This window comes from Callospermophilus lateralis, chromosome 15, assembly GCF_048772815.1.
Source record: "Callospermophilus lateralis isolate mCalLat2 chromosome 15, mCalLat2.hap1, whole genome shotgun sequence".
In the NCBI taxonomy this organism is placed as follows: Eukaryota; Metazoa; Chordata; class Mammalia; order Rodentia; family Sciuridae; genus Callospermophilus; species Callospermophilus lateralis.
The window spans coordinates 83,106,643-83,130,241 of NC_135319.1; the positions used below are offsets into that span (position 1 = coordinate 83,106,643).

A 23,599-nucleotide genomic window follows, 5' to 3' on the forward strand; every position below is an offset into this window, starting at 1 on the left:
GCGCAGCGATGCTTCATGGTATTCGAAATGCCAGGTCTCAGGAGGGCATTTGGAAAGGCCTTGGTAAGGGTCTCTGTGCCAGGCCTGGGTGGGACTGTTGAGTAGGGATCTTTAAATTTTAATAAATGACTTGCCTTTAGCCACTCACTATTCACATCAAAGGGCTCCATTTCCTGTGAGGCAGACCATAACCTATTTCAGCCCAGGGAGAAATTTGGTAAATGCATATTAGAATATAGCCACCAGCTAGCCCCTGATGGGTTGGGTCGTTAATCTCTCCCTTCACTTGCTGGTCAAATGTTATCGTGCTTGGCTCTGTGCTGGGTGCCGGGACGCCGGGGACGAGACGGCCTGGTCCCTGCCGGCTGCACCACAGGGCCGGCCCCGTTTGGACTCCTGTCCTGTTGGCTTCAGGACTCGCCTCCATGTAGGTCCCAGCACAGGAATGTGCTATGAAACGCAACTCTAACACCCCGTTAAAGCCAAGCATTTAACTCCTGGACACCGGAGACTTTGAGACTCTCCCTTAAAGGAGCAACAGATTTGTTTGGACAAAAGAAGTGTAAACAGGATCCTGGTGAATAACTTTTCTCATGGGCGCTCCTGCTTTAATCAATCGTATTTTTATTGGTGATCTCATAAGTGTCTAGACTGTCCCAGGCTCCACAGGGGAGGTGCAGGGGTGGTGGAGAGAGAATTTACAGCTTAGTTTAGAGGCAAAGCTAACTCTTGGGACAGCAGCAGAGACAGGAGGCGGCACATCAGCTGTGTGTGTGCAGAACCCATGTCTGCAGGGCTGCAGGGCTTGGGCAGAGGGGCGTCTGAGCCATTCTCCTGGCTGGCTCCACCCGGGCAGGGCAGTGCCCAGTTGACAGCTAGCCCTGGGTGGCCACACTTTTCTAGGCCTTACCTCTTGGAGCCTGGAGCCTCTGGACTCAGAAGGCGGAGCAGCCCAGACCCGAGGGAACAGAAGGACCCTTAGGCCATTGGGACACCCAGGTTACAGGACTGCCCCTTCTTCTCTGTGGAGCCATTGTGTGATGTTATCCGCTCCTGTGCTCCCAGGTCCTCGTCTGCTGTGGAACCCTAGAAGCTGAGGGATGAAGAGCAGTTGTTCTGCTGTCAGCAGGAGCTGAGATTCAACTCCAGCACTGCCTCTTGCCAGCTCCACTTCCCAGGCCTCATTTTCAAGCGTCTAGAATATGGGCTGGTGCCTGTGTGTAGGGCAGTTGTGAGCCTGAGACAAGACGTGTGATGCCCATCACGGTGCCTGGCACACAGCAAGCCCCCGGTCATGCTAGCTGCTCTTTGGGTGTTATTATGATTACCAGGTGGCAGAGTGGAAGGCCACTGTCTGGTCCAGAACCTGTCTCTAAAAAAGCTCTTTCTGCCAAACTCCATAAAAAGCCATGTTTAAAAATCCATGCTGGCTTCCCTAGAGCCCCGGGCCTCGCCTCCCGGCTTGTATGGAACATGGGCAGTAGGTAGCTCTGTGTGCCTGGGAATGAGCCCCTTTTCCCTCATTAGCAACCCCACCCCCTCATGACACTAAGACCAGGCTAAACCAAGATGGAAGGAGTTGACGTAGTTTGATGTTTAATCACCAAGACCCAAGTTGGGTTCCAGCAGGCCGAACCCACTGTACTCTGCTCCAGGGAACAGCAATCTGGGTGTGGTCCTGGGGCCGGCTGGGGTTACTGGAGGCTTATCTTAGAGACGACTCTAAGCACAGAATAACAGTCTCAAACACCCGTCCTCTGCACCCCAAGAATGAGGGCCAAGGGCAGTGTCTCAAAAGACAGGCTTGGTTTCAGAGTGAGAGTGGCTTCTTGGCATAGCGTTGAGCAAGAACAGGGACACTCTGAGGTAAAGTGCCTTCCCGGAGTGTGCAGCTAAGCTTGGCCAAGTCCTGTGTGGGATTTGCGTCAAGAGCCGGTGGCTGGGGGCTTGGGATCTTGAGACCTCGGGACTTTTGGGAGACACTCACTGCCCCCACCTTTCCAGGCCTTCACGTCTCGGCTGCTTTTGGCCCACACAGCTGTGAGCCTCCCTAGTTCCTGGCCAGTGGCCCAGGAAGAAACAGGGCCACCTCGTCAGGGCTGGGCAGGACAGCCAGGTCTGGGCAGGACAGCCAGGTCTGCGTAGAAGCTGCTATTTGCCTTGGCCCTGGCTTGCCCTCCACTTCCTGGCCCCGCCCTCCTGTGGCTTGTGCTCTATTAGCTCATAGCCCCAGGTGAAGCCAGGCCGGCCATGGAAGGCAAGGTGGGCCCAGCCTCTGAGCACCCTCCCCTCCTGCTCTGTTCCCTGCAGCCAGGGTGGCTTGCAGAGGGTGGGTAGGACCTTGTCATGTGAGGGTCACTTGAAATGCTTGAAGAGAGACCGAGGCATGGAAAGGGGCAGTACCACCTCCAGGCTTCCCAGCAGACTCTGCCAGGCCCCTCTGTGCCCAGGCTTGTGGGAAATGCTGGAGGTGCAAGAGGGAGGCAGCTGGGTGGGCTTAAAGACCCCAGAAGTGACAGACTCTTCTTGGGGTTCTGATGTCTCCAGTCCCACCAGCTCACAACCTCACCCTGGAGCCATCAAACTAGGAAGTGGCCACTTTTAAGCTCCCCTTGTTTGTCACCCTCATTTTATAAAGGGAGAAAGCAGGACCCCAGGGAGTGAGCTGTGGCCAGGGTCACACCAAGTCAGAAGTAGAGCTAGAGGCAACTTCCCGTGCCCTGGCCCAGCCCCAGGCCTGCTGTGGTTTTCAGAAAGCAAGGAGCCGGCAGGGTCCAGGTTCAGGTCACCTCGCTCTGGGGGTCCTGAGGGCCCTGGGCTCACTGCATTGCAGCTCCAAGTGCAGTAGACAGCCCTGTCCAGCCTCCTCAGCCCAGGCATCTGAAGCCCCATGAGCCACGGGGGTCCCCCTGCGCTGCCCTTGAACAGAAGCTACATACCTACATCAACTGCTGCTTTAGGAGATCTTTCTGGCAAACTGATCAGAAGAGAATGTCGAGGGAACGTGGGCCTGAGATTTGGAGGCATCTGGCTTCCCCCAGCCCCATCCCATTGATTCATTTGTTCTTTTGCTCATTCTTCATGTGTAACTGCACTCCGGCTTGGGCGAGGTGCTATTCCAGGTGTGGACACAGTGGTGAATTAGACCCCACAGTGAGGCATTGCCGGATCACCTGGGAAGGATGAAAGGTCACAGATGCCTTCCCCAAGGTTGGTGCAGTTGATCTGGGCGCCACCTGGGAGCTGCAGTTTCCAAAATGGCCCACATCTGCACACAAATCCCTTTTCAAGGGGAAAAGAGGCTATAGGAAGAATGTCCTCCTGAGCAGATGGTGTCCCTGGGATGGTGAGAGCAGGGTGTACACAAGGGCAGGCTTGGGCCACTGAGCAGAGGGCGGCAGTCGCCATCAGCCCAGACTGTCCCAGGCGCCTGCCATGTGGCAGGCGGCCCTAGACCTCTGGAAGGTTTTGGTTAGGCCATGCCGGGCAAAACACAGAGACCCGAGCACCCACACATGCCCAGTCCCTACACCCAGCAGGATATCCGGTGGTCACAGTCCTCTGCTTTCCAGGCTCTCCAGTGATTCTGCAGCTGTGCTTTTAAAACAGTTGCTTTCTCTGGTTTGAAAAAGTTTCAACATCCACAAAAATAGAAGCCAGCGCAGGTCACGCACCCGTGTGCTTCCTCTTTCCCCAGCATTTAAAGAACAAACCCCGATGGCCCAGGAGCCTTTTCTGCCCTGGGCTGTCAGTCCTCTTGCTGCTGATGCAGGGTCGAGGTTTGCCGCCAAGGGCACCAGGCTTTGGGTGAGAGCCCAGGCTTCAGATCTCTCATTTAGCGATGTCAAGTAGAGATCTGGGTCTGGAACTTGGGTTTCGATTGTCCCCAGGTCTCCCCAGTGTGCCAGGCCTGTTCCAGCTGTGGCCTGTGCTATACCTGGACCCACCTGCCACATGGATGTGGCCATTCCTGCCATCTGCCCTACACTGCTCCTCCACTCACTTGCCAGATTCTTCATCCCATCCTCCATTCAATATAAGGGAGAGGAGCCAGGTGCGGTAACCATGCCTGGTAATTCCAATGAGATGGGAGGATCACAAGTTCCAGGCCAGCCTAGGCAACTGGGCAAGACCCTGTCTCAAAAATAAAAAGGGCTGGGGACGGAGTTCAGTGGTAGAGCGCTACTGGGCTCAAGCCCCAGTACCACACGCACAAACACAAAGATACGGGAAAGGTCACTGCCTGACACTGCTGCAGAGGGCCCGTGGTGATGTCACACCTCCAGCTTCTCCCCAGACTCCGAGGACACCTCTTTGACTGCACAGATCAAGCCAGAGTCCTGGAGCCTCATCAGAGAGGCGCTGGCCTGGGCCCCGCTAGCCCCCGCAGCCCACCTCTCCTCTGCCTTCCCCAGACCCACGGCAGCGCCTTCTCCCCCCAGCCTGCTGCCTAGCAGCCGGGCTCAGCCTCCCTTCAGCTCCGTGGTTTTGACATGCGGCTTGTCCAGGTGCCACCAGCCTTGTAAGATGTGGGCTTTATGTTTGGATGCAGCAGAAAGAAATATGTGACAAGCCCAAGACATTCAGTCAAACTAGAGACCAGAATGAGGGGACAAGAGGCAGACAGGAAGATGGGGTTTGGTTTGGGTGTGTGTGTGTAACGTGCCATATGTCCTTTTTTATTCACATAAAAACATCTTTCTTAAAGTAATCGGAACCCACTCAGCTGTTGCTAACCAAATACCAAATGTTTCCCTTTTCCTCTCCTGTGCCTTCCAAGAGGCGGCTGGTGAGGAATTGCCCATGTCCACGATGCTATCTCGCCTTTCGAACGTCACAGAGCTTTTTCCTCAGAGCAAACACCCAGTTGTTTTTTCCAGCTCTGGCAGGGATTTTTAAGAAGGGGCTGATTGCACGTCTTCCTTTCTGCGTATTGTTTCAGCCTGGCATGTGGCGGCGTGGACGCTGTAGGCTGGCCCCGGCTACTCACATCCCCCTGCATTGCCTTGGGATCCTTCAGGAACAACCCCCACAGTCACCTGGTGTTTTAGAGAAACGAAGTGAAACAAAATAAAACGAAAGAGGCTTCCAGTTGGTCAAGAGAAGGCCGCAGGGGTCACTTTGGAACCCCTCCCCTTTTACCATAAACATGTGGTTTCACTTCCAAGGGCTCCGGTGTTAGCATTTCCATTTCCTCAGGAAGCCGCATTTCGTCCCTGCTCTTATTTCTGAAATGGAACGTAGGTTTTCATTGGCCCAAGTTCAAGGAGTGCCTGGGGCGATGGTGAGCACAGTTGCAGGCAGGTCTCAGTCATGGTCACCCTCCCCACGTGGCCAGCCTGGGCTGCTCCTTAGGCCCGCTCTGGAGAGCCTCGGTGGGCGGTGGGGCTGTGCTAGGGGCTTGTGGCCACCCGAGGGAAGCCATGCTGCCCCTTCTGGTGGGAAGCTCTGGTTGCCCTCCAAGCGACACATACCACAGACTCTTAATTAAGAAAGTATGTTCCCATTCCGTGTCACTGGAAAAGAATGAAAACAATGACAGCATTTATTTATCTTCACTGTCAATATCATTCCTGCTTCTGAGTCTACTGGGGGCTCTGGGTCTTGAAGGAATTGCTTGGGTTGTGAGATCTTAACCTCAGGCATGTGCTGTTTGGGACACATGCGGCTTCTTGGGGCGGGGGGGGGGGGTACTCGATGCAAGGCAGAGAAAGCCAGCAGAGCCCTGCCCTGCCCTCCCAGAACCTGGAGTCCAGTGGTCAGGGACAGTGGGGGACTCTGCCCTTCAGTGCTGGTGGGAGCCCCTTTTCATTTTGACATCCCATCATCCTTTTGAATCTTCAAAGAAATAAAAGCCATCATTTTTGAGCCTTGTAGGGGTCAGCTCTCCAAGGGGCCGCTGATGTCAGAGCTTGTAGCGCCCTCACATGTCCTCCAGCCGGGGCTGGCGGGGGGCAACTGGGCCAGAGGAGGAGGTTGCCCCAGGCTGTGCAGCAACCCAGGCTCCCCCGCTCAGTAGTGGCAGGTTGCCTGTGGAGCTGGATGATTCTGTCCTGTGCACCAGGGTGTCTACTGTATGGCTGGTCTCTACCCACTTGTTATCATAGTAACCCCAGCGGTGAAAACCAAAGGTGGCTGCACATTGCCCAGATTGCCCCCAGCTGAGAACCTCTGAGCCCAAGCAGAGCTGGGTTTCAGAACCCAGCCTGTGCCAGCTGGTGGGGTGGGGGAGGCCTCAGCTACCTCCAGGCTGGGAGGGTGGGAGTGCTTGGTGTTTGGTGTTTCTGAGATGTTCTACTAATCAGCTGTGACCACACACCTTCCAGAAATTCCACCCGGATCCAGCTTCACAGTGGAGGCAGAGGATAAGAATTCCTTGAGAGTGCTGCTAGGGCAGGCCACGGGACCTCTAGTGGAGCCCTTCACTGTGTGCAAGGCCTGTAGGTTGTCATTTCAGAGACCTTATTATTCACACTTTGGTTCCAAGTGACTGAAACCCCAATCAAACTAGCTTAAGGATAAAATGAAATCTGTTGGCTTATCTAGATGAAAAGTCCAAGGGTAGATCTCTGACTTCAGGAATGGCTGTATCCAGGCCTCAAACAGCACTGGGACCCTGCTCCTCTTCATTCTCTAGCAGGTTCTGCCCACATGACCATGAGACAGGCACCAGCCCCTCCAGAAAATGTGGCCCTAAGAGTGTAAGACCTCAGAGAAAGAAAACCCGGGTTTCCTCAGAGTGTTAATAAAAGGTCAGGGACAGACCTGGGTCCTGTACCTCTCTGAGGTTGGGGTTGGCTTCACCCAAAGAATTACCACGTTAGGAGGAGTGACTCTCCTAAGAAAGGAACAGGAGACAAAACCAACCTGTGTTTCCAGAGCAGCACTGCCTCTCCTGGTCTCAGAGAGCCGCTTAGTCGCGCTCCAGCCCTCTGACTGGCTGTGGCGCCCAGGGGTGTGATCACGAGACTCGTCTCATCCAGCAGGTCTCAGGCTCACCTGGAAGGTGTGAGCCGTGTGAGTCACAGAAATGACAATTCACGATGAGCTGGGAACGTCGGAAACTTGGTCCTTTCCCGCAGAGTTGGGAAAGCACTGCTTCGCACCCCAGGGCGTGCTGAACCAGACCGTGGTGCCCGCCCGTGGACACAGGTGCAGCAGGTCTAAAGGACCCCAGCCCTGCTTCTCCAGTGACTCCCGGTGACGCTGACGCGGCCCTCCCTGGGGCAGCGCTGCTCTAGAAGAGCGTGTAAGGGTCCGGCGAAGCGTCGGAGGGAGAGACCACAAGAGACCGGCTCCATGCAATTGGCAGAAGGGGTTTTATTGATTCAGCATGCTGAGGCTCCAGGCTCACTCAGGAAGATAGAGCAGCCCAGAGCCCCGAGCAGAGGTCAGGCAGAGCTTAAGTACACTTTTTGGAGAGGGCGGGGGGCTTTGCATACATCAGAACAAATCATCATGAGGCACGGGAAAATTGAACAACAACTCTGGGACATGATTAGTACATTCATTGGCGGGAACAGATTGGACAGGGGTGATTGGTCACTTCTAAGCGGGGTGCACATTTAAACTGATTGGTTTTAGGTCCTGCGATGCCTACGTGCCAGCTTCACAGAAACCCAGGTTATTAGACAACCAGAGGAGTCAGTGAGAATATTTACTGGGCAGTTCGGGTATTGTCCTAACAGCTACCGGGATTACAGATTTGGGGGGTAGCAGGGGAACTTTAACAATACTTGGTCTTTTACTTTTTAACCCAAGCCTTGCAGTTAGAAACTTCACAATGTCCGGTCTTTTACACTTTAACTTGGGCTCTGCGGCTTAGAGTCAGCTTAAAAATTTTACCTTTACAAGCACACAGTTAGGATTCTCTCCTATAGTGGGGGAGACCAGCTCAGAACTCAGGGGACATGACTTCCATTTTCTTTCTTTCCCATTGGTCAGCTCTGTCAAAGTACTGTTACTTACCCAGAGTAAAATTCACCAACTTCAACCATAGAGTTAAATTACTTTTGAAAAATATGTACAGCCACATAACCACCGCAGTCACCCCCAAAACATTTTATCACCCCAAGAAGTTCCTTTATGCCTCTGTTCCCTTGTGCCCGTCCTTATCCTGTCCCCTGTAGCCACTGGTCTGAGTTCTGTCACTACAGGTTTGCCTTTTCTAGAATTTCTGATGAGTGGAACCTACCAGTTTGCGTCTCTTCTTTGTCTTGGCGTGGGGTTTCTGGGACTCACCCGCATTGTGTGTGTCCGTAGATTCACGTTTTCTAACCAGCGAGTGGTATTCCATTGTAGCAATGCCACCCTTTGTTTTTCCATTCGCCAATGGTTGGACATTTGGGTTCTTTCCAGAGGTCCCTTGACTTTGAAGGGCCTGGACTCCACCTGACTTGAACCTGGGCTTTCTGACTTCAGTCCTGGTTTCCTTTGTGGCTGACCACAGCCTCAGGCAACATGGACACTTCAACCCTCAGAAGCTCAAGGCAGCAGGGGTTCCCTGGCCCCAGGAGGGAGAAAGACTGAATCAGAGCAACTGGGTTAGCATCACCTTGTGAAGGACCAGGGGTCCAAGGGCCCAGGAGAGGCAGGGATCAGCATGCAAGCCCAAGGTGGCCCTGCGTCTGCTTTTGTAAATAAAGTTTTATTGAACACGGCCATGCCCATAGACAATTTACGTTTTGTCATGGAGGCTTTCATTGCGGTAGTTGTGACAGAGACCATAAGGCCTCTAAAGGCTAACAGGTTTACCACAAGGACTTTACAGGAATTTTTGCTGACCTTGCCATGGAACCAGGAATCCCCATGGGGCTGGACAGAAGCAGAGCTTGGGGATCCTGGTTAAAGCTGAGCTCCAAAGGTGACCTTTGCAGCAGGTCTAAAGGGACAGTTTGGGCAATGTGCAGCCGTCTTTGGTTTTCACGGCTGGGGGTTACTATGATAACAAGTGGGTAGAGATCAGCCATACCGTAGACACCCCGGGGCACAGGACAGTCCCAGTCAATACGGAGTCATTCAGCTCCTCGTGGCAATTTGACCCAAATCCCTCCAGTCATTTTCCTTTATGAAGTTAGCACCCAAGAAGCTCTCCAGGGTGTGAAGGGGCTTAGAGATGTTACCCGAACTCCCCTGTGTTATAGATGAAGAAACGGAGGACTCTTAGGTGACACAGAATCCCCAGCAGGGCTGAGACCATCCTTGGCAATCGCCTGAGGTCAGCAGCCTGCTGTGAGAACAGATTGGGAGTCCCCCCTCCGCCCCCCATTGCCAGGTGAGGCGACCAGGGTAGGGCCCCTGGTCTCGTTGCGCCCTCTGTTGGTTGGCAGTGTGGCCAGCATCATACTGTACCTGGGAAAAGCAGAGAAGGAAGTGACCTGGCCGGGCCCTGCGTTGCATGCGGTTAGTCTTGTTGCCAAGGACAGTTATTTGCTGACCCCTCCCTCAACACGGCTTGCTGATGCCTGCCTCCGTGCCTCACCTCCCAACCCCAAGACACCTACCACTTTCTCTGCATTTTCCTTAAGCCACTCTGGAAGGTCTGCTTGGTGGCACCCTGCACTGTTTAAGCCCTACCCCTGAGTTCAAGAAGAGAACCTTAAAATTAAAGGACACTTCTATATTGATAAGCAAGAGACCTGGGATGAGAGTTGAATGAATTAAGGGCCCAAAAGAACAAAGAATGACTTGTGGATACTTGAGGCAGAGAACCTGGAGCTCCCTCCTATAGGACGGCTTCTTTCTGACTTAGAGGGAACACCAATGAGGTACATGGCCGACAGCAGGATTTCTATGTTCTAGCGGAACCTGTGGTGTGTGTGTGTGTGTGTGTGTGTGTGTGTGTGTACAGTGAGTATGCAGCACTCAATGCCTGTGTGGACAGCACCCCAGGTTCTCCCCACCTGTGACAGAGATTGGGAGATGTTGGGAGATGATGGCTTCTGTTTTTTCTGGGCCTGTGCTCTGCAGCCCTGTAGCCACACCCGGGAGCAGGGTGGTGGGCAGCCCCTTGCAGCCTGGATTTCAGAGCATGGCCAGCTCCTGCTAAGGCAGATCAGAAAGGGTCTCCCCCAGGGAAGTGCTGTAGAGCTCCACGTGCTTCTGACTTTCCAGAAGTGACCTGGCTGTCAGGTTTGCTGTTGCCACACCAAGAACTTATTTTGGGTGCCCCCTCCATCACCTTGATCATTCCCAAACACTGTCTCTCCCGGGGTGCATCTACTTCAACTGCAAACATTGTACTTGGATTTGGTGCTGTTGTGGGTGCTTCCTAGGAAGACGAGCCTGTGTGCCACACACAGTGTTGCAGCCTGTAATGCCAGTGACTCTGGAGGCTGAGGCAGGAGGATCACAAGTTCCAGGACAGCCTGGGGAACTCTCACAAAAGCAAGGGTGGGGGATGCAGCTGAGCGGTAAAGCACCCAGCATTCAGTTCCCAGTACATTAACAGATGGAGAATGAGGAGGAGGTCGGGGAGAAGGATCAAGAGAAGGGGAAAAACAGAGAATAAAAACCCATTTATCTTTAAGACTGAGAGGGGAAAAATACCAACTCTGAAAAGATGACTACTGGGCTAGGGTTGTGGCTCGGTGGTAGAACACTTGCCTAGCGCATTTGAGGAACTAGATTCGATCCTCAGCACCACATAAAGATAAATAAACAAACTAAAAAAACAATTATGTCCATCTATAACTAAAACATTTTTTAAAAGATGATTACTAATCCTTTTATTCCTTCCTGGGCTTCCGGTACGTGGCTTTCCTGCCTGGGATGCCCCGAGCTGTTGGAGAGGCACAGAACCATTGCTGACAGCTTGTATGGGGATCACATGGTGTTTACTGTGCAAGTTTATGACAGCCTTGTTTCCATACTGACGGCCAACGCCATATGGAGAGGGAAGACTTGTGTTAGATGAACTCGGAAGGAATCACAACATGCTACAGGAAATCTCACCATTGCTTTTGGAAATGGGGTGAGGGGTTAGCTTGCTCAATTACACACGAGGTCCTGTGCTCTCCCCGCTAATAGAATAAAACTGACATCGGTCCAGAGCAGTTGACTTTGGTTCCGTGTTTGTGCTGGGAAAGCTCCTTATTGCCAAAGGCCGCGAAGGCTTGTTTTCCTCCCATTGGGGGAACGGGTGCAGTGGGAGGCGGTGGGAAGGCAGGCTGTGCTGCAGGGCCTCATGCTAACAAGTGCAGGCTGCAGACCTGTCACAGGCCACCGTGACCAGGTTCCCTCCTGTGGCTGACAATGACACTCATCTAACGTGACATTTTATAGCTGTCACTTGGGATCTTGTCTGCTCGCCCACACACACCCCTGCTGCCCTTTGCAGCAGCAGCCCCCCTCCCCGCCCCCAGGAGAACCTGGCAGGCGACAAGGCTAAATGCTCGCTGGAGTGGCTATTTGTGAACCATCTGTGCTTGGAGCGTGGCGCCTGGGCCCGTGGTTGAAGGGCAGAGTTGAGGCAGTAGTCCAACACTAGTTTGAGCCACCAAGCTACTGGAGAAGGGCCAGGGGCAGCGCGGCAGGGGCGGGGCACTTGGCAAGTGGCTCACCCCTGTTGATCAAAGCATCCACTTGAAAGAATGTGACTGTCGAGTGCCCTTTTCTGCCTACAATACTCAGAACCTGCGAGTTCCTACACATGGTCCCTGCCCGCAGGCAGTTTACCCATGAAGGACAAGCGTGTGCCCAGTCACTGCTCTTTCCATTCCGAGAGAGAGACCCTGCTGCCGCTGGCTGAGGCCACATCCCCATCAGTACACGACCCACTGCCCAGGGCTGGCCTCAGGCAGGGCTGGCCTCAGGCAGGGCTGCCTCCAGGTCTCCTCTATGCTCAGCGGTTGCCCTGCTCCTTCAGTCTCCATGGGTTCTCGCTGCCTGAGGGAAAGGACAATCTGACCAGCTCTGGGAAGTTCTGGCAAAAGCCCTGCACGGACTCCAGGACCCACTCAGTTTCTCCCTCAGGGTCTGACACTCTAGAGGTCTCTGATTGGCTCTGGCTGAGTCTCCAGGTCATCCTTGATCTTGTCATTGTGATTGGGAGGATGAAGACTCTGATTGGCTGGTGTTGATCATGTGCTCATCCTTGACCCTACCACAGCTGGAGGAACGAGGACTCTGATTGGTTCAGGTGGAGTCACATGTCCATCTTCCAAGGCTTGAAGGCATCAGTTCCTCTGGAACCAGAAGACATCGGTGGCGTTTGTTGAGACTTGGGCAGAAAATGTTCCTTTACAACAGGGTGATAGAACAGATGAAAAGCACCCCACATCCAGGATGATAAGGGGTGGGGTTTATTGAGCATTTTCTGTGTGCCAGGCTCTGTCTGAGGACTTGCTGGACATTGTCGTATTCAATCCCCATGACAGTCCCAGGAGACGGGTACTGTTACTCTACCCAGCCTGCAGATGAGGACGGGGAGGGTGGGTAGGGGCAAGTGTAGAGTCAGTTGCCCCAGATCACACTGCTGAGTGGTGGGGCTGGGATTCGAACCCTGGTGACGGAGCTCCAGAGCCTGCACCTGGCCACCACAGGATGCTCTCTCCCTACCACAGTAATAGCTCCATGTCCTGTGAGCTGGACACCGTGGTGGTATCCAGCCCTTCTCGTTGGGCCTCTGTCTCCAGAGAAACCCTTTCTAAGGGATGCTGACCGGTTCCTCTATACCCAGCTAGGATGTAGTCCTTCCTTCCCACCAGTGGCTCTCCTAAAGCTACGTCAGATTTGAAGGCCCATTGTTTAGGGCTTGGGAGGGTCTGAGGCAGCAGATCTTAGTAAGTGCTGTGAGCGTCTTTCGGGCCAGGGAAAACTTCTTGCAGTTTTAGTGACACTGCAGGAAAAGATAAAAAGGACCCATGTCCCAACTCCAAACATGTGATTTTGGTTTTCAGAAGAGGAAAACCACCCAGAGAGGTTGAGTGAGTTGTTAGAAGTAACATAGCAGATTATAGCTAGCACTCCAGTCTCTAGGTCTTGTAGCTGAGAGTTTTGCACTATTTCCTCTTCAGAACCCTCTTGGCTACTGAATGACTGAGAGCAGCTGACTTCCTGTCTCCATGCCTCTAGCTCCTTTGCTAGAATGCAGGGTTTTCATGATTTGAAGGATTCTGAGAGTGGGCTTTGTTCCAATTGGGAAAAATTATTATTATTATTTTTTTTTTTACTGTGTCCACTAGGATGCTTTGAATTAGGAGTAATTTGAAATTTTTTCAAACTGCCCTAAACAAAGAAAATATGTTGCCTTATAAATAAGCTTTTCAGATGTGGTTTGGGCTGCAGGCATGGTTTGATCTAGAGGTCTGTAACATCACCAGGGGACCAAGTCTGCTGTTGTCATTTTCCTGGCTCTTCCAGAGGTCAGCCTCTTCCTCAGCAGCTTCCTCTAAGGTGTCAGTACACCGCAGCAGCCCTGGCCCCACTCTCCCCCAGCACTCAGGTCCAGAGCACCAGAGCTTCCCTGACCTGGTTTCCTACACAGTCTGCAGATTGTCACATGTCTGTCACCTTACCCAGTTGCCAGAATCAGGGCCTGTGTTAGCTGATTGGCCAACCAGGGGACTGAGCTATAGTCTCCAGAACCATTGGCATCTCCATACAGAAATCCGGTCATTGGGAAGGTGGAGTGGATGGGAGCTGGGGGTGACTGGCACCTTTCTCCGCCCTGACTTTGTCCCTCTGGGTCCACAGAGTTCATGGTCACCTTGCTCCATGGGGCTGGGGCTGGAGATGAAGGTGGGGTGAGGGGCGGCCTGCCTGGCCTCTCGGGTCTCACCACTCTCCTTCTTGCCTCCAGACAGAGATTACTGCGGCCTCTGTGACAGGCAGCCCATCGGGAGGCTGCTTTTCCGGCAGTTCTGCGAAACCAGGCCTGGGCTGGAGTGCTACATTCAGTTCCTGGACTCGGTGGTAAGTCCCTGCTCCTGGGGGGACCCCTGTGTCCTCTGTGATCAGAGATCATTTTTTTTTTTTTTTTTGCTGAGAGAGAGAGAGAGAGAGAGAGAGAGAGAGAGAGAGCACTTATGGTTTAGAAGGCCCAAGAATAAACTTCACTGCTTAAGAAACTGGGAAGCTGGGCCATTCCCTGACACCCCTGGGGTAGCGCGGGGACTCTGGGCCTCCCCCCACGGAGACCCTTTGACAAAGGCGAGGCTGAAGGCTTTGGTCACTGGCTTGGGTCAGCTTCCCCACAGAGTATGAGCCCCTGGGCTCCGGGCTTCCTCTTGGCTCCAGCCCAGGTCCCCAGGTGAGCGCTGTGGCTCGGCACCCAGACTCAGGTGGCCAGCCTCATGTTGTCTGGCTTCAGCTGCCATCACCTATTTGTTTAACAAATGCCTTGATCTGCAGGAGCTTTAAGGGCAGGGGGTGGAAATGTCACAGCCCTTGTCCAGAAGGCTGGCCCCTTGGCTGAGCCACCTGCCCTGTGGGTCTCTAGCTGAGGCAGGAGAGGGGTGGGAGGCGAGGAATGAGTCCCCTGGCACCCCCTCCTAGGGGCAGGGCCCAGGTCTGCCCTCATGCTGTCCCTGGCTGCAGCTGTCCCCTCCCCGTCTCCGTCTTGGGAGTGGTCCCAGTTTGTGTGTCTCTTCAGGGTCTTCACGTGGCTCTCTAGACCCACAGGCCAAACTGCCCACTGGACATCTCCACCAGAATCCTGTAGGAAGCCCTGAGACAGCACCCCAGTCACCCAAACTGTTGGCGCTGTCTGGGACCCCCCTCCCTCCCCCTTCCCCACGGTCAAGGACCCTGTGCTTGGCTCCTGACCTCCGGGCCAGTTCCCTCCCCCAGCTCGCCCCGTCCTAGTGCAGGCTCCAGAGCGTCCGGCATGAGTGATCACGACGGTCCTGAACCCCAGCCGAGGGTCGGAGCACTGGGCAGTCTTAAAAGGTACCAGCGCCAGAGCCGAAGCCCAGACTAATGAATTTGGATCTCTGGGGGTGGGGCTTAGTGTTTTTATAACTTTTTATTATGGAAAATTTCAAGCTATAAAAAGTAAAAGCCAGCCGAATGCGCCCTTCACCCCACTTCCACAGCGATGCGCTCAGGGCCAATTTGTCACCCCAGCCTCCACCCTACCCTCGACGGCACCTTGTAGCAGGTCTCAGATACGCTGTTATTTCGCCTGTGAGCTTCTCAGTATGCATCTCCAACGTCAACAGACATTAGTGGTCAAATCCCGACTTTCTTGTGCATCTTATAAAATTGTGTTTTAACTGTTGGGGGAGACCATCGGGGTAGGCCCCACACGCCGTGATTGGCAGTCTTTTTCCTGACTGTCTCCAGTCTCCCCAGGAACGGCCTCCCACCGTGATGGGTTTCTGTTCCTCCAGAGCCCCCCCTCCCCTGAGTCATTTAATAAGTTTCTCAGTATTTCTTGTAAATTGCTTAGTTGGATCTAGGAACTTGATCAGATTCAGTTTCCCTTTTCGGGATGTGCGTGTGCAACTGACTTTGTAAATGTCTTTGTGTCCTTCTGTTGGGAACCAATTAACGTCTGTGTTTTCCTTTGTGAGGTGTTGCAGGGCCAGGGTTGTGGCTCAGTGGTAGAGAGCTTACCTAGCATGTGTGAGGTACTGGGTTTGATCCTCAGCACCACATAGAAATAAATAAAGTTATTGTGTCCAAGTATAACTAAAAAAATTTTTTTAAATAAAATAAATGAATCTGTTGATTAATGAGAGGTTGCAAAGTGGCGGAATTTTAATTCCATCATTTCTTGTCCACCGGCTAACTGGAGCGCTTCCTTTGACGCTGTTTGGTTACCCAGTAGTCCAGTTTACAGAGCAAGTGACGCTTGATTCTTTTCCTGCATTTATGTTTTTAAGATCCCAGCTGGGCTCCCTCAAGTCCTCTGATGGGAGGATCGGGAGTTTGACCAAGGGCTCTCCACATGTTGGATGAGCTTCAACGCACCATCATCCTTATCCTTCCTGATCCTTCCTGCCGACGTGGTTGGCCAGCGGGAGCCCCTCAGGTGGGCTTCTGAGTCCTTGGCAGCTCCTTGCCGTCTGGCTCAGCAGTCTTCTGGGCTCTTCTTGTACCACAGACCATTGGTTCAACGAGGATCCTCGTCCCCTTTCCTGGAAGACAGTACTTGGAGACCCAGCGTGGTGCTTATTATTACTAGCTTGACCATAGTTTCTAGCAGAGATTGGCATTTTCAAATCTCCCAGGACTTTAACGTGTCTGTGTTGGGAAGCACTGACATCCAGAATGATGCCCAGGTCTTGAGGATGACTCAGTAGAGCTGCTGCCACTGGGCCCTTGCCCACCCTTCACCCACAGCCTCCACTGGAGTCTCTGTGACCTCTGGTTCTGGCCTGACCTGAGCTCCATCTTGCAGTCTACTGTGAGCCTCTTGGCCTGAGCTGCGTCAACCCTCCTCCTGCCTGAGATGCCTCCCCAGGGTCCTCCTGCCTGGCACATGCCTGCTTATCCTCTGTACCCTGCTCCCAGAGTTTTCCCCACTGCCCTCTCTCACCCCTGCTCTGGGTGCCAGCTTGCAGCACACACCTGAGCCATGCTCTCCCGCCACGCTGGTAGAGTGGGGAACAGTGGAGAGTGCAGGCTCCGGAGATGGCCAGGGCCACACTGCCCACCACCAGCTCTCGGGGGACCAGGGGTGGGGGTTAGCCGCTGTGCCTCGTGTCTCCATCTGCAGGTGGGGGTGTGGTGGGGTGTGATCACGTTGCCGGTGCTCACATGGTGTCCACACAAGGTCATACTGCTCAGAGCACATTCGGTGAGCCGAGCTGTGGAGCACTCCGCCTGTGTGCTTGTCTCTGGCAGTAGCCAGAAATCTCTTGGGGCTCAGATGTGACCCAGGGTCCCTGAGTTCACACACTGTACCCAATAGGTGGTTGACCAAAAGTTAGGACTTCAGCCTAGTGGGATCTGGTGACTTGCCCAGAGTCACAGACTAAGGGGCAGAGGGGCCTAGAATCCAGCCCCGAGTCCTTTCCTCCACACCAGGCCGCCCTGAGGCCAGTGGGTTTCTAAGTCTGTGGTGGAGTAGCTCCTTGTTAAGTGGGACCCACCGGGACCCTCCTGCACAGTGAACCTCAGCCCCAGTGGGTCTGTCCAGTGACACAGTGGTCTCCCTAGGTCTGGGTTTCTTCAAACAAGAGCCAACGACTGGAAAGCCAAGCCTCTGACTCTGTCCTCAGTCCTGCCCCGGTGGAGGGGCCAGGAAGACATGGGGTTGTCTGCGTTGTTTGAGAGCCGTTAGCCTTCATCTCTGTGAGGGTCTTTGTGGCTATCACCCTAGGGGACTGCTGGCCAAGATTGCATCTAGGGTTCCTGTGTGGCCCATCTCACAGCTACCTGGCCTTTTCACAGCCCAAGAAGCCTGGCGAACCCTGGACAGCTCTTGGTCTCAGTTTCCTTTTTTGGGGGTCACAGAACATGGGGCCATTCAAGGCCTTCACTTGGCAGGACAAGAAGCCCCAGGACCAGGCTCCTCACCACTTTCTTAGCCTCTTATTCATTCAGCAAAAGTGCTCTCTGCAGACTGGTTCCAGTCCTTGGGATAAATCGGTGAATAAAATGGACCAAGCTTTCTGCCTTGTATCGTTGATGTTCTGGTCAGGAAGGGGCAGGCTGGACATGATAAGCCAATGATAGAGCATGTTGGAGAGTAATAGATGGGAGCAGGTGACGGGGGTGGGAGTGTGGGCACGGGGCCTGTTGTATTATTCAGTAGGCAACATTTGGCTGAAGACGAGAAGGAGTCAGAAGAGCTGACATGGGGTGGAAGGGCATTGCAGGCAGGGAACAGCCCGTGCAAAGGCCTGCAGATAAGAGTGTCCGTGGCTGGAGCATCGGGGGCAAGGGCACAGAAGGTGAGTGGGAGAGACATGGATTGTCTAAGACTTGGGCCTTTGCTGAACTGTGGCTTTTACTCTGAGTCACATGAGGAGTCACAGAGGGTCTTCAACAAAGCAGCATGCTGTGCACCTGACTTGGATGCTTAAAGGATCCCTGTTTTCCACAACAGAAACAGGCTTTGGGGACAGAAGTGGGACCAGGGCCATCTGCCAGGAGGCTGTTGTAGCAATGCAGGTGAGAGTGAATGGTGGCCGAGCCAGCATGGAAGTGGTTGGACTGGGGACATGTTTTGAAGGCAGAATTCCCAGTATTCCTGAAGGATTGGGGATGAGAGGACAAGTTCACTATTCTGACCTGAGTGCCTGTAAGGAAGGATTAAGGACAGACTGCAGTAAGGACAGGCTGGGGGAAGACCACGCTGGGGGCTAGATCAGGAGCTTCGCTCTCTGCCGAGCTTCCTCAGTGCCCTGCTGAAGAGCCCTTGCAGGGGGGTGTTCAGGGCAGAGGGGTGTCCAAGCCTGGAGCTGGCGAGGAAGGTTTGCGTCGGGAACAGAAACCTGGTATTGTCCAACCCCGGCCGCTGAACTCACCCTGGAGATGGACAGGCAGTGCAGGCCAGGGACTGACGCTGGCCCAAGGGCCGCTCCCCATCTGGGAAGTTGGGGCAGCGGCAGCTCTGGGACCTGTCGGGAGAGTTGATGAGGCAGAGCCGGTGAGGCTGGAATTTTCCAGCCGCGTGTTCTGCTAGCCGCTCACAGTTGGTGGAGAAGGGAAATATAAAATACCAAGGATGCCCCTTCATCCTGGCGGTGTCGTCTTCCCCGTCACTGGGCCTGTACCAAGAGCCATTTGTTGGAAAGGAAATGTGCGTCTGGCTCCCGCATTAAGGCATCGAGCGCCCTTTGCATACATCTCAACCGAGTCGCTGCTGATTGTTCCCTTTGCACTTTTCTCTGTGTCCCTGGGAAATAGCGAGGTCATTTCATCGCCTGACTTGATGTCAAATGACCGGCCTTTGGACGCTCCTTTTACGCACGAAGACTTTATTGAGTTTTCCAGGGCTGGCGTGACTTCTTGTCTGAAATCCGTTTTTTCTTCCATCCTGCCTGGAGCTCAGAGGAGGGAGGGGGCGGCAGTGCCCTTGGTGTGCTGCGGTACCACCCCAGCGCTCCTGGGCTCAGCCAGTGCCAGCCGCACCATTCCCACCTCACTTGGGGGACTCTTGAATGTCCCCCAAGTGGAGCTGATTAAGACTAACCCATCCTCGGGCTCTGACGTAGCCCCCATCATGGGCTCTCCTCTGCCCCATCTCAATGGCTACGTTTCTCAAGTCAAGCAGAAGGCTGTGGCCATTTGTACACGAGGTCTAGGTGGCTTTCCGGGAGTAGAATGGTTAGGGCCTCTTTCTGGAGGCTGCAGGGAGTTCAGCCTGCTTCTGGGCCTCAAGGGGCTTCCGTTTCCCCCCACAGAGAAGCGAAGAGAACAATTTCTGGATGGCAAAGAGGGTTTGGCCTCTGATCAGCAGGAGAGGGACTCGGGCTAATGTGAACCCATGGGCCAAGAGGGTCTTGCCTGGGTGTGTTTGAGATGGAGGGTCTGCTCTCTGACCTGCTCTCTGGGATCTTGACCACATATTGGCTCATTTGAAACCCTCCTGTCCTCACACTTGAGTGTGATCTGAAGTTCTCAGGTCTCTTAGGAGGCGAGGGAGGGTTGGCGGATACTGAGCCGGATTCACTTGGCACAACTCATCAGGTGTCTCCCCTGGGCCAAGCTCTGTCCCCATTTGAGGCTGCACAGTGAACGGGTTCTTGACCTCACAGGGCTTAACTTTCCGGTTAAATGAAAAATGGAAAAATAAATAAATGATGACTCATTTTAAATGAAGTAAACAACAGCTATGAGTTGGAATACCTGTCGAGTGTTAGTTATCACATTGCAGCGGCTCAAAACGCAGCAGCAATTTATTATCCCACAGTTTTGGTGGTTCAGGAAGATGGGGATGGTTAGCCCGGTGCTCTTGGCTCGAGGACTCTTGAAGGGTAGCATCAGGTGGCTCGACCGCAACTGGAGGATCTGCTCTCTGGCTTGCTCACGTGGACTGGCAAGTAGGTGCTGGCTGTGGGCAGGAGGCCTCTGCTCTTCCCCTGGTGGCCCTCTCTGTGGGATTGCACGGGGTCCTTGCACCATGGCTGGCTCTCTGCAGAGTAAGCGATCCAAGGGAACAGAGCACAGTTAGGGGGCGACGTCGTCCATGGCCCGTCGTTTCAGCTTCCACAGCCATTCCCCCAGGTCACACTCATCAGACCTCGTGGGTCTTGAAGTGTCTTCTCCAGAGCATGGGGCAGGAGGCCAGGGACACTGAGGACCATTTGGGAGGCTGGGGCTACAGTTATGAGGTTCCAATAAATGAAATCTCCCATCAGGAAATGGTAAGTAGCCTTCCAAGCCATTCATTGATCACAGGCCACCAGCAGCTGTCCCCTGGCTTTCGGTGAACTGGGTTATCTGCAGCGTTATTTCAAGTGGTCTGCCCTGCCGCGCCAGGGGAACTGCGGACTCTGGTTCTTACTTAGGGGCCACGTCCAGTATTTGTCTGTCTTTTCTGTCATTGCTTTGATCCTCCCAAAGGGAGAGGCTCAGGGAGGAGAAAATTCCTTAGATTCACATAGAGACTCTCAGAACTGTTAGTAAAGCCAGATCCTGGTACAGGGCCATCTTGAGAAAATGGGTCATCCAGTGGAAGTCTTTAGCCTTGTCCAGCCTCCTGTGTGGCCTCTCAGACCTGAGACCCCTAATCCCAAATTATGTGGCTGTCCTAGAAGTGACATCACCCCAAACTACAGTGGGTTGGAGAAGACCGAGCCAAACCGGGCCAACAGATCCTTTCTCTGGTACTGACAGGCTTGAGGGGAGTCCTCTGGTAGGGAAGACCTAAACGGGCTCCTGGCAACAGCTGACCACCATGTTTCCTGCCATGACTACCATGAGGGGACGGCCAGTCCACTCTAAGGAAGCTTAAAGCCCTATCACCCCCCAAGTGAGCTAGTGGGTCCAGAAAGGCTCACATCCCTGGGCCCAGCTGCATTCATTCTCCCTAGTTTGGTTTTTCAACTTGTCCTTGGGTCCTGAGGGCCAAGAGATGACAGTTTTGCCTGAACCTTTTCACTGAAACTCAGAAGAGTCACAGGAAAAGCCCAAATCCCGTGGTGGCGGGATGAGTCTTGGCTGTGGGCGAGGACAGGGAAGTGCTCTGGGGAACAGAACTGTGGCTAGGCAGGGCTGAGCTCAGGAGGAGGATGGGGCAGACAGGAGGCGCTAGCGCAGCCCCTGTGCCTGGGGACCCACAGCCAGACTTCTCGCCTCCCCCAGAGAGGTGCAGCGCCTGCCTCCAGCCAGGACCTGGTTCACAAGCTGGGAACTGTGGGACTGTCAGGAAGACCTGGGTCACCTTGGGGCCACTTCTGCCATTCTCAGTCTCTACCTGGTGTGCACAGGGATCTGCTCTTCCCTTCCTTCTCTGGTCCCATCCTGTCTGTGGCCCTGAGGTGGGCCAGTGACTCCTGCTGACCCAACCCAAGAGGGCTTCTCAGCCGGAAGCCATAGATCAGAGGACAGCTGCCTAGGTAGGCACAGCTTTGTGGCCTCTGGAGGACTCCCTTTCTTGCCGTGCCTCTGCATGCTGGCTGGAAGGCAGAGAGGAAGCAAGATCAGTGTCCACCCACCTTGAACCTGCCAGTCAGGTCCCGGCAGGAAACTGGTGCCCATGGGTGCAAGAGTTTGGCAAGGGTGGTTTATGGAGTGCTCTCGGGGTAGGAAATCAGTGGCAGCTGATGCCCTGCCACCTCTCCACCTGCAGGGATAAGAGAAGGGACCAACACAGAAGAGGCAGACCTGCAGGAGCTGGGTCTCAGAAGAGGGATACAGGGACCTGCGGTGCTAGGCAGGGAAGGAACAGAAAACTGCCCAGTGTCACTCTGCCTCCTCACATCTGGGTAGGAAGGGGTGGGGGTGGGGCTCAGAGTGGCTGTGACAGCACAGACAGCACACTGGGGCCAGCGTGGGTGGACCCATGGGGAGCCATGCTGCTGACCAGGCACGTCACTGCCCCTGCCTCTCAGACACTGGAAAAGCTGACCACATCGACAGTTGCAGAAGCCTGGGTGGCGAGACCTCAAGGCATCTCTGACTTCATCTTCCTGCCAAGGCAGGAGAGGGGTCTCCGGGGAGAAGGAGGGGCACCAGGCCAGTCAGGGCCAAGCAGGATCCCGCGGCAGCTTCTGCTCTTTAAAGCAGTGTGGCTCCTTTGGTCGCATGGCAAGTCCTAAAGATCATCTGGGGAAAAGCGTCCCCACCACCAGGACCTGTTTTCTGTTGTGTTCTCTGAAATGGATGATGCAGTAAGCGCTGACCGTGGGTGGAATGCCAGGTGGTGGTCTGCACTGCCCACGGACTCCGCACTCTGGCAGGCAGAGACCCATGAGTAGTCCTGTGTGCTCCAAGCTCAGGGGAGCCCTTCTCTCCTTGCATCGGGGCAGCACCTGCTCCCCAAGGCCATGGGTCCATGTGTCAGCACGAGTCACAGCCCACGGAAGCCCACTGTGCCCTACCGTGGTTGGCACCTGCAGTGTATCTGAGGAGAGTTGCCCTCCGAGGGCTTTGAGCTCTGGGCAGGGGCAGGGAGTCAGATGGGCAGGAGAGCAAGAGGACTGTGGGCATCCCTCCTTGGGGAGGGACAAGGCCAGCCTCCTGCCCTGGTGGGAAGGGCCTCTGGTGCAGATGGGGTTCGGCAACGGTCCTCGCGTTGGATCTACCTCTTTCTTTGAAGGCCTCCTTGGCTGCTGTTTCCTGAGCCAGATCTGATGCTAAAGTTCTGGCATCGCAAGCTCTTACTTGGTCTCAGCCTCATGTCGTGGGATCTGCCTTGAGCTCAGCCCATCCATCTCAGCTGCTAGGGGCCTTTTCTCTGTAGGTGGCCTCTCAGGACTTGACCCTCACGAGCCCCGGACTCCCTGGGGGTCGCTGTGAAGATGTGGCCTGTCGCTCCAGGTGACTTGATCAGTGTGGAAACCTCAGGGGGAGGCCTTCTGCCGGTTCCTGCTTCCCAACACTAATGCTCAGATGGTGGTAGTCCAATGTGGACTCCTCAAAGAAAGGTCTTTTGATCCTGGGCTGGGGAGGTCTGTCCCCGTGTGTTCCCAGCTGCCTCCCTGCGGAGCCATGAGCTCATCTGGCCTCCACTGGGAGGTGGCTGACCTGAAAGTGACATTATTGTTTTCTTAGCGTGGGTTTCAGTACCCAGAGTAATAACATTTTCAGCTGGTTATTGAGGCTGATCAGTGAGCCCAGGTCTCCATTCGGTTAAATAGAACCGCCTCCACAGAAGTATTTTGGGGCAGTGCAGATCCAGTGTTCTGGGTGGGGTGGAGGTACCCTAAGCAGCGGTTGGCCACTTGCCAGGAGCCTGGGCCTGCAAAGCAACCTGGCTATGTTCCCACATGCCTGGCCACGAGGCTGGACGTTCAGGGGCAGCAGGACACTGGTGCTTCTCTGCTGTCCCTGGAGAAGGGCAGTCAGTAACTGTAGAACGCTCGGCCCTCCAGACAGGAAGCAATTGCTTAGCAGCTCTGTTGGATTTGAACCAGTTGTTTGGCCTCTTGGCCCCTCAGTGTCTCTGCCATCAATTAGGAAGAGACATGCTGGTTGTCAGTACTACATGTGTGTGTCCGTGTGTGTGTGTGTTGTGTGTGTGTGTGTGTTGTGTGCAGGC

At 54.3% G+C, this 23,599-nt stretch overlaps 1 protein-coding gene across 2 annotated transcripts in view; it reads left to right on the forward strand.

Moving 5' to 3' along the window:
- Grk5 (G protein-coupled receptor kinase 5) overlaps positions 1-23,599 on the forward strand; it is a 195,845-nt gene that overhangs the window by 118,337 nt on the left and 53,909 nt on the right. Inside the window, exon 3 of one of the 2 annotated variants that reach the window (XM_076834183.1) lies at positions 13,802-13,914. In XM_076834183.1, the coding sequence (XP_076690298.1) occupies positions 13,802-13,914 (113 nt within the window). Of the gene's footprint in view, positions 1-13,801; positions 13,915-23,599 lie in introns of those variants that run through there. The other variant, XM_076834184.1, reaches the window with a different exon arrangement.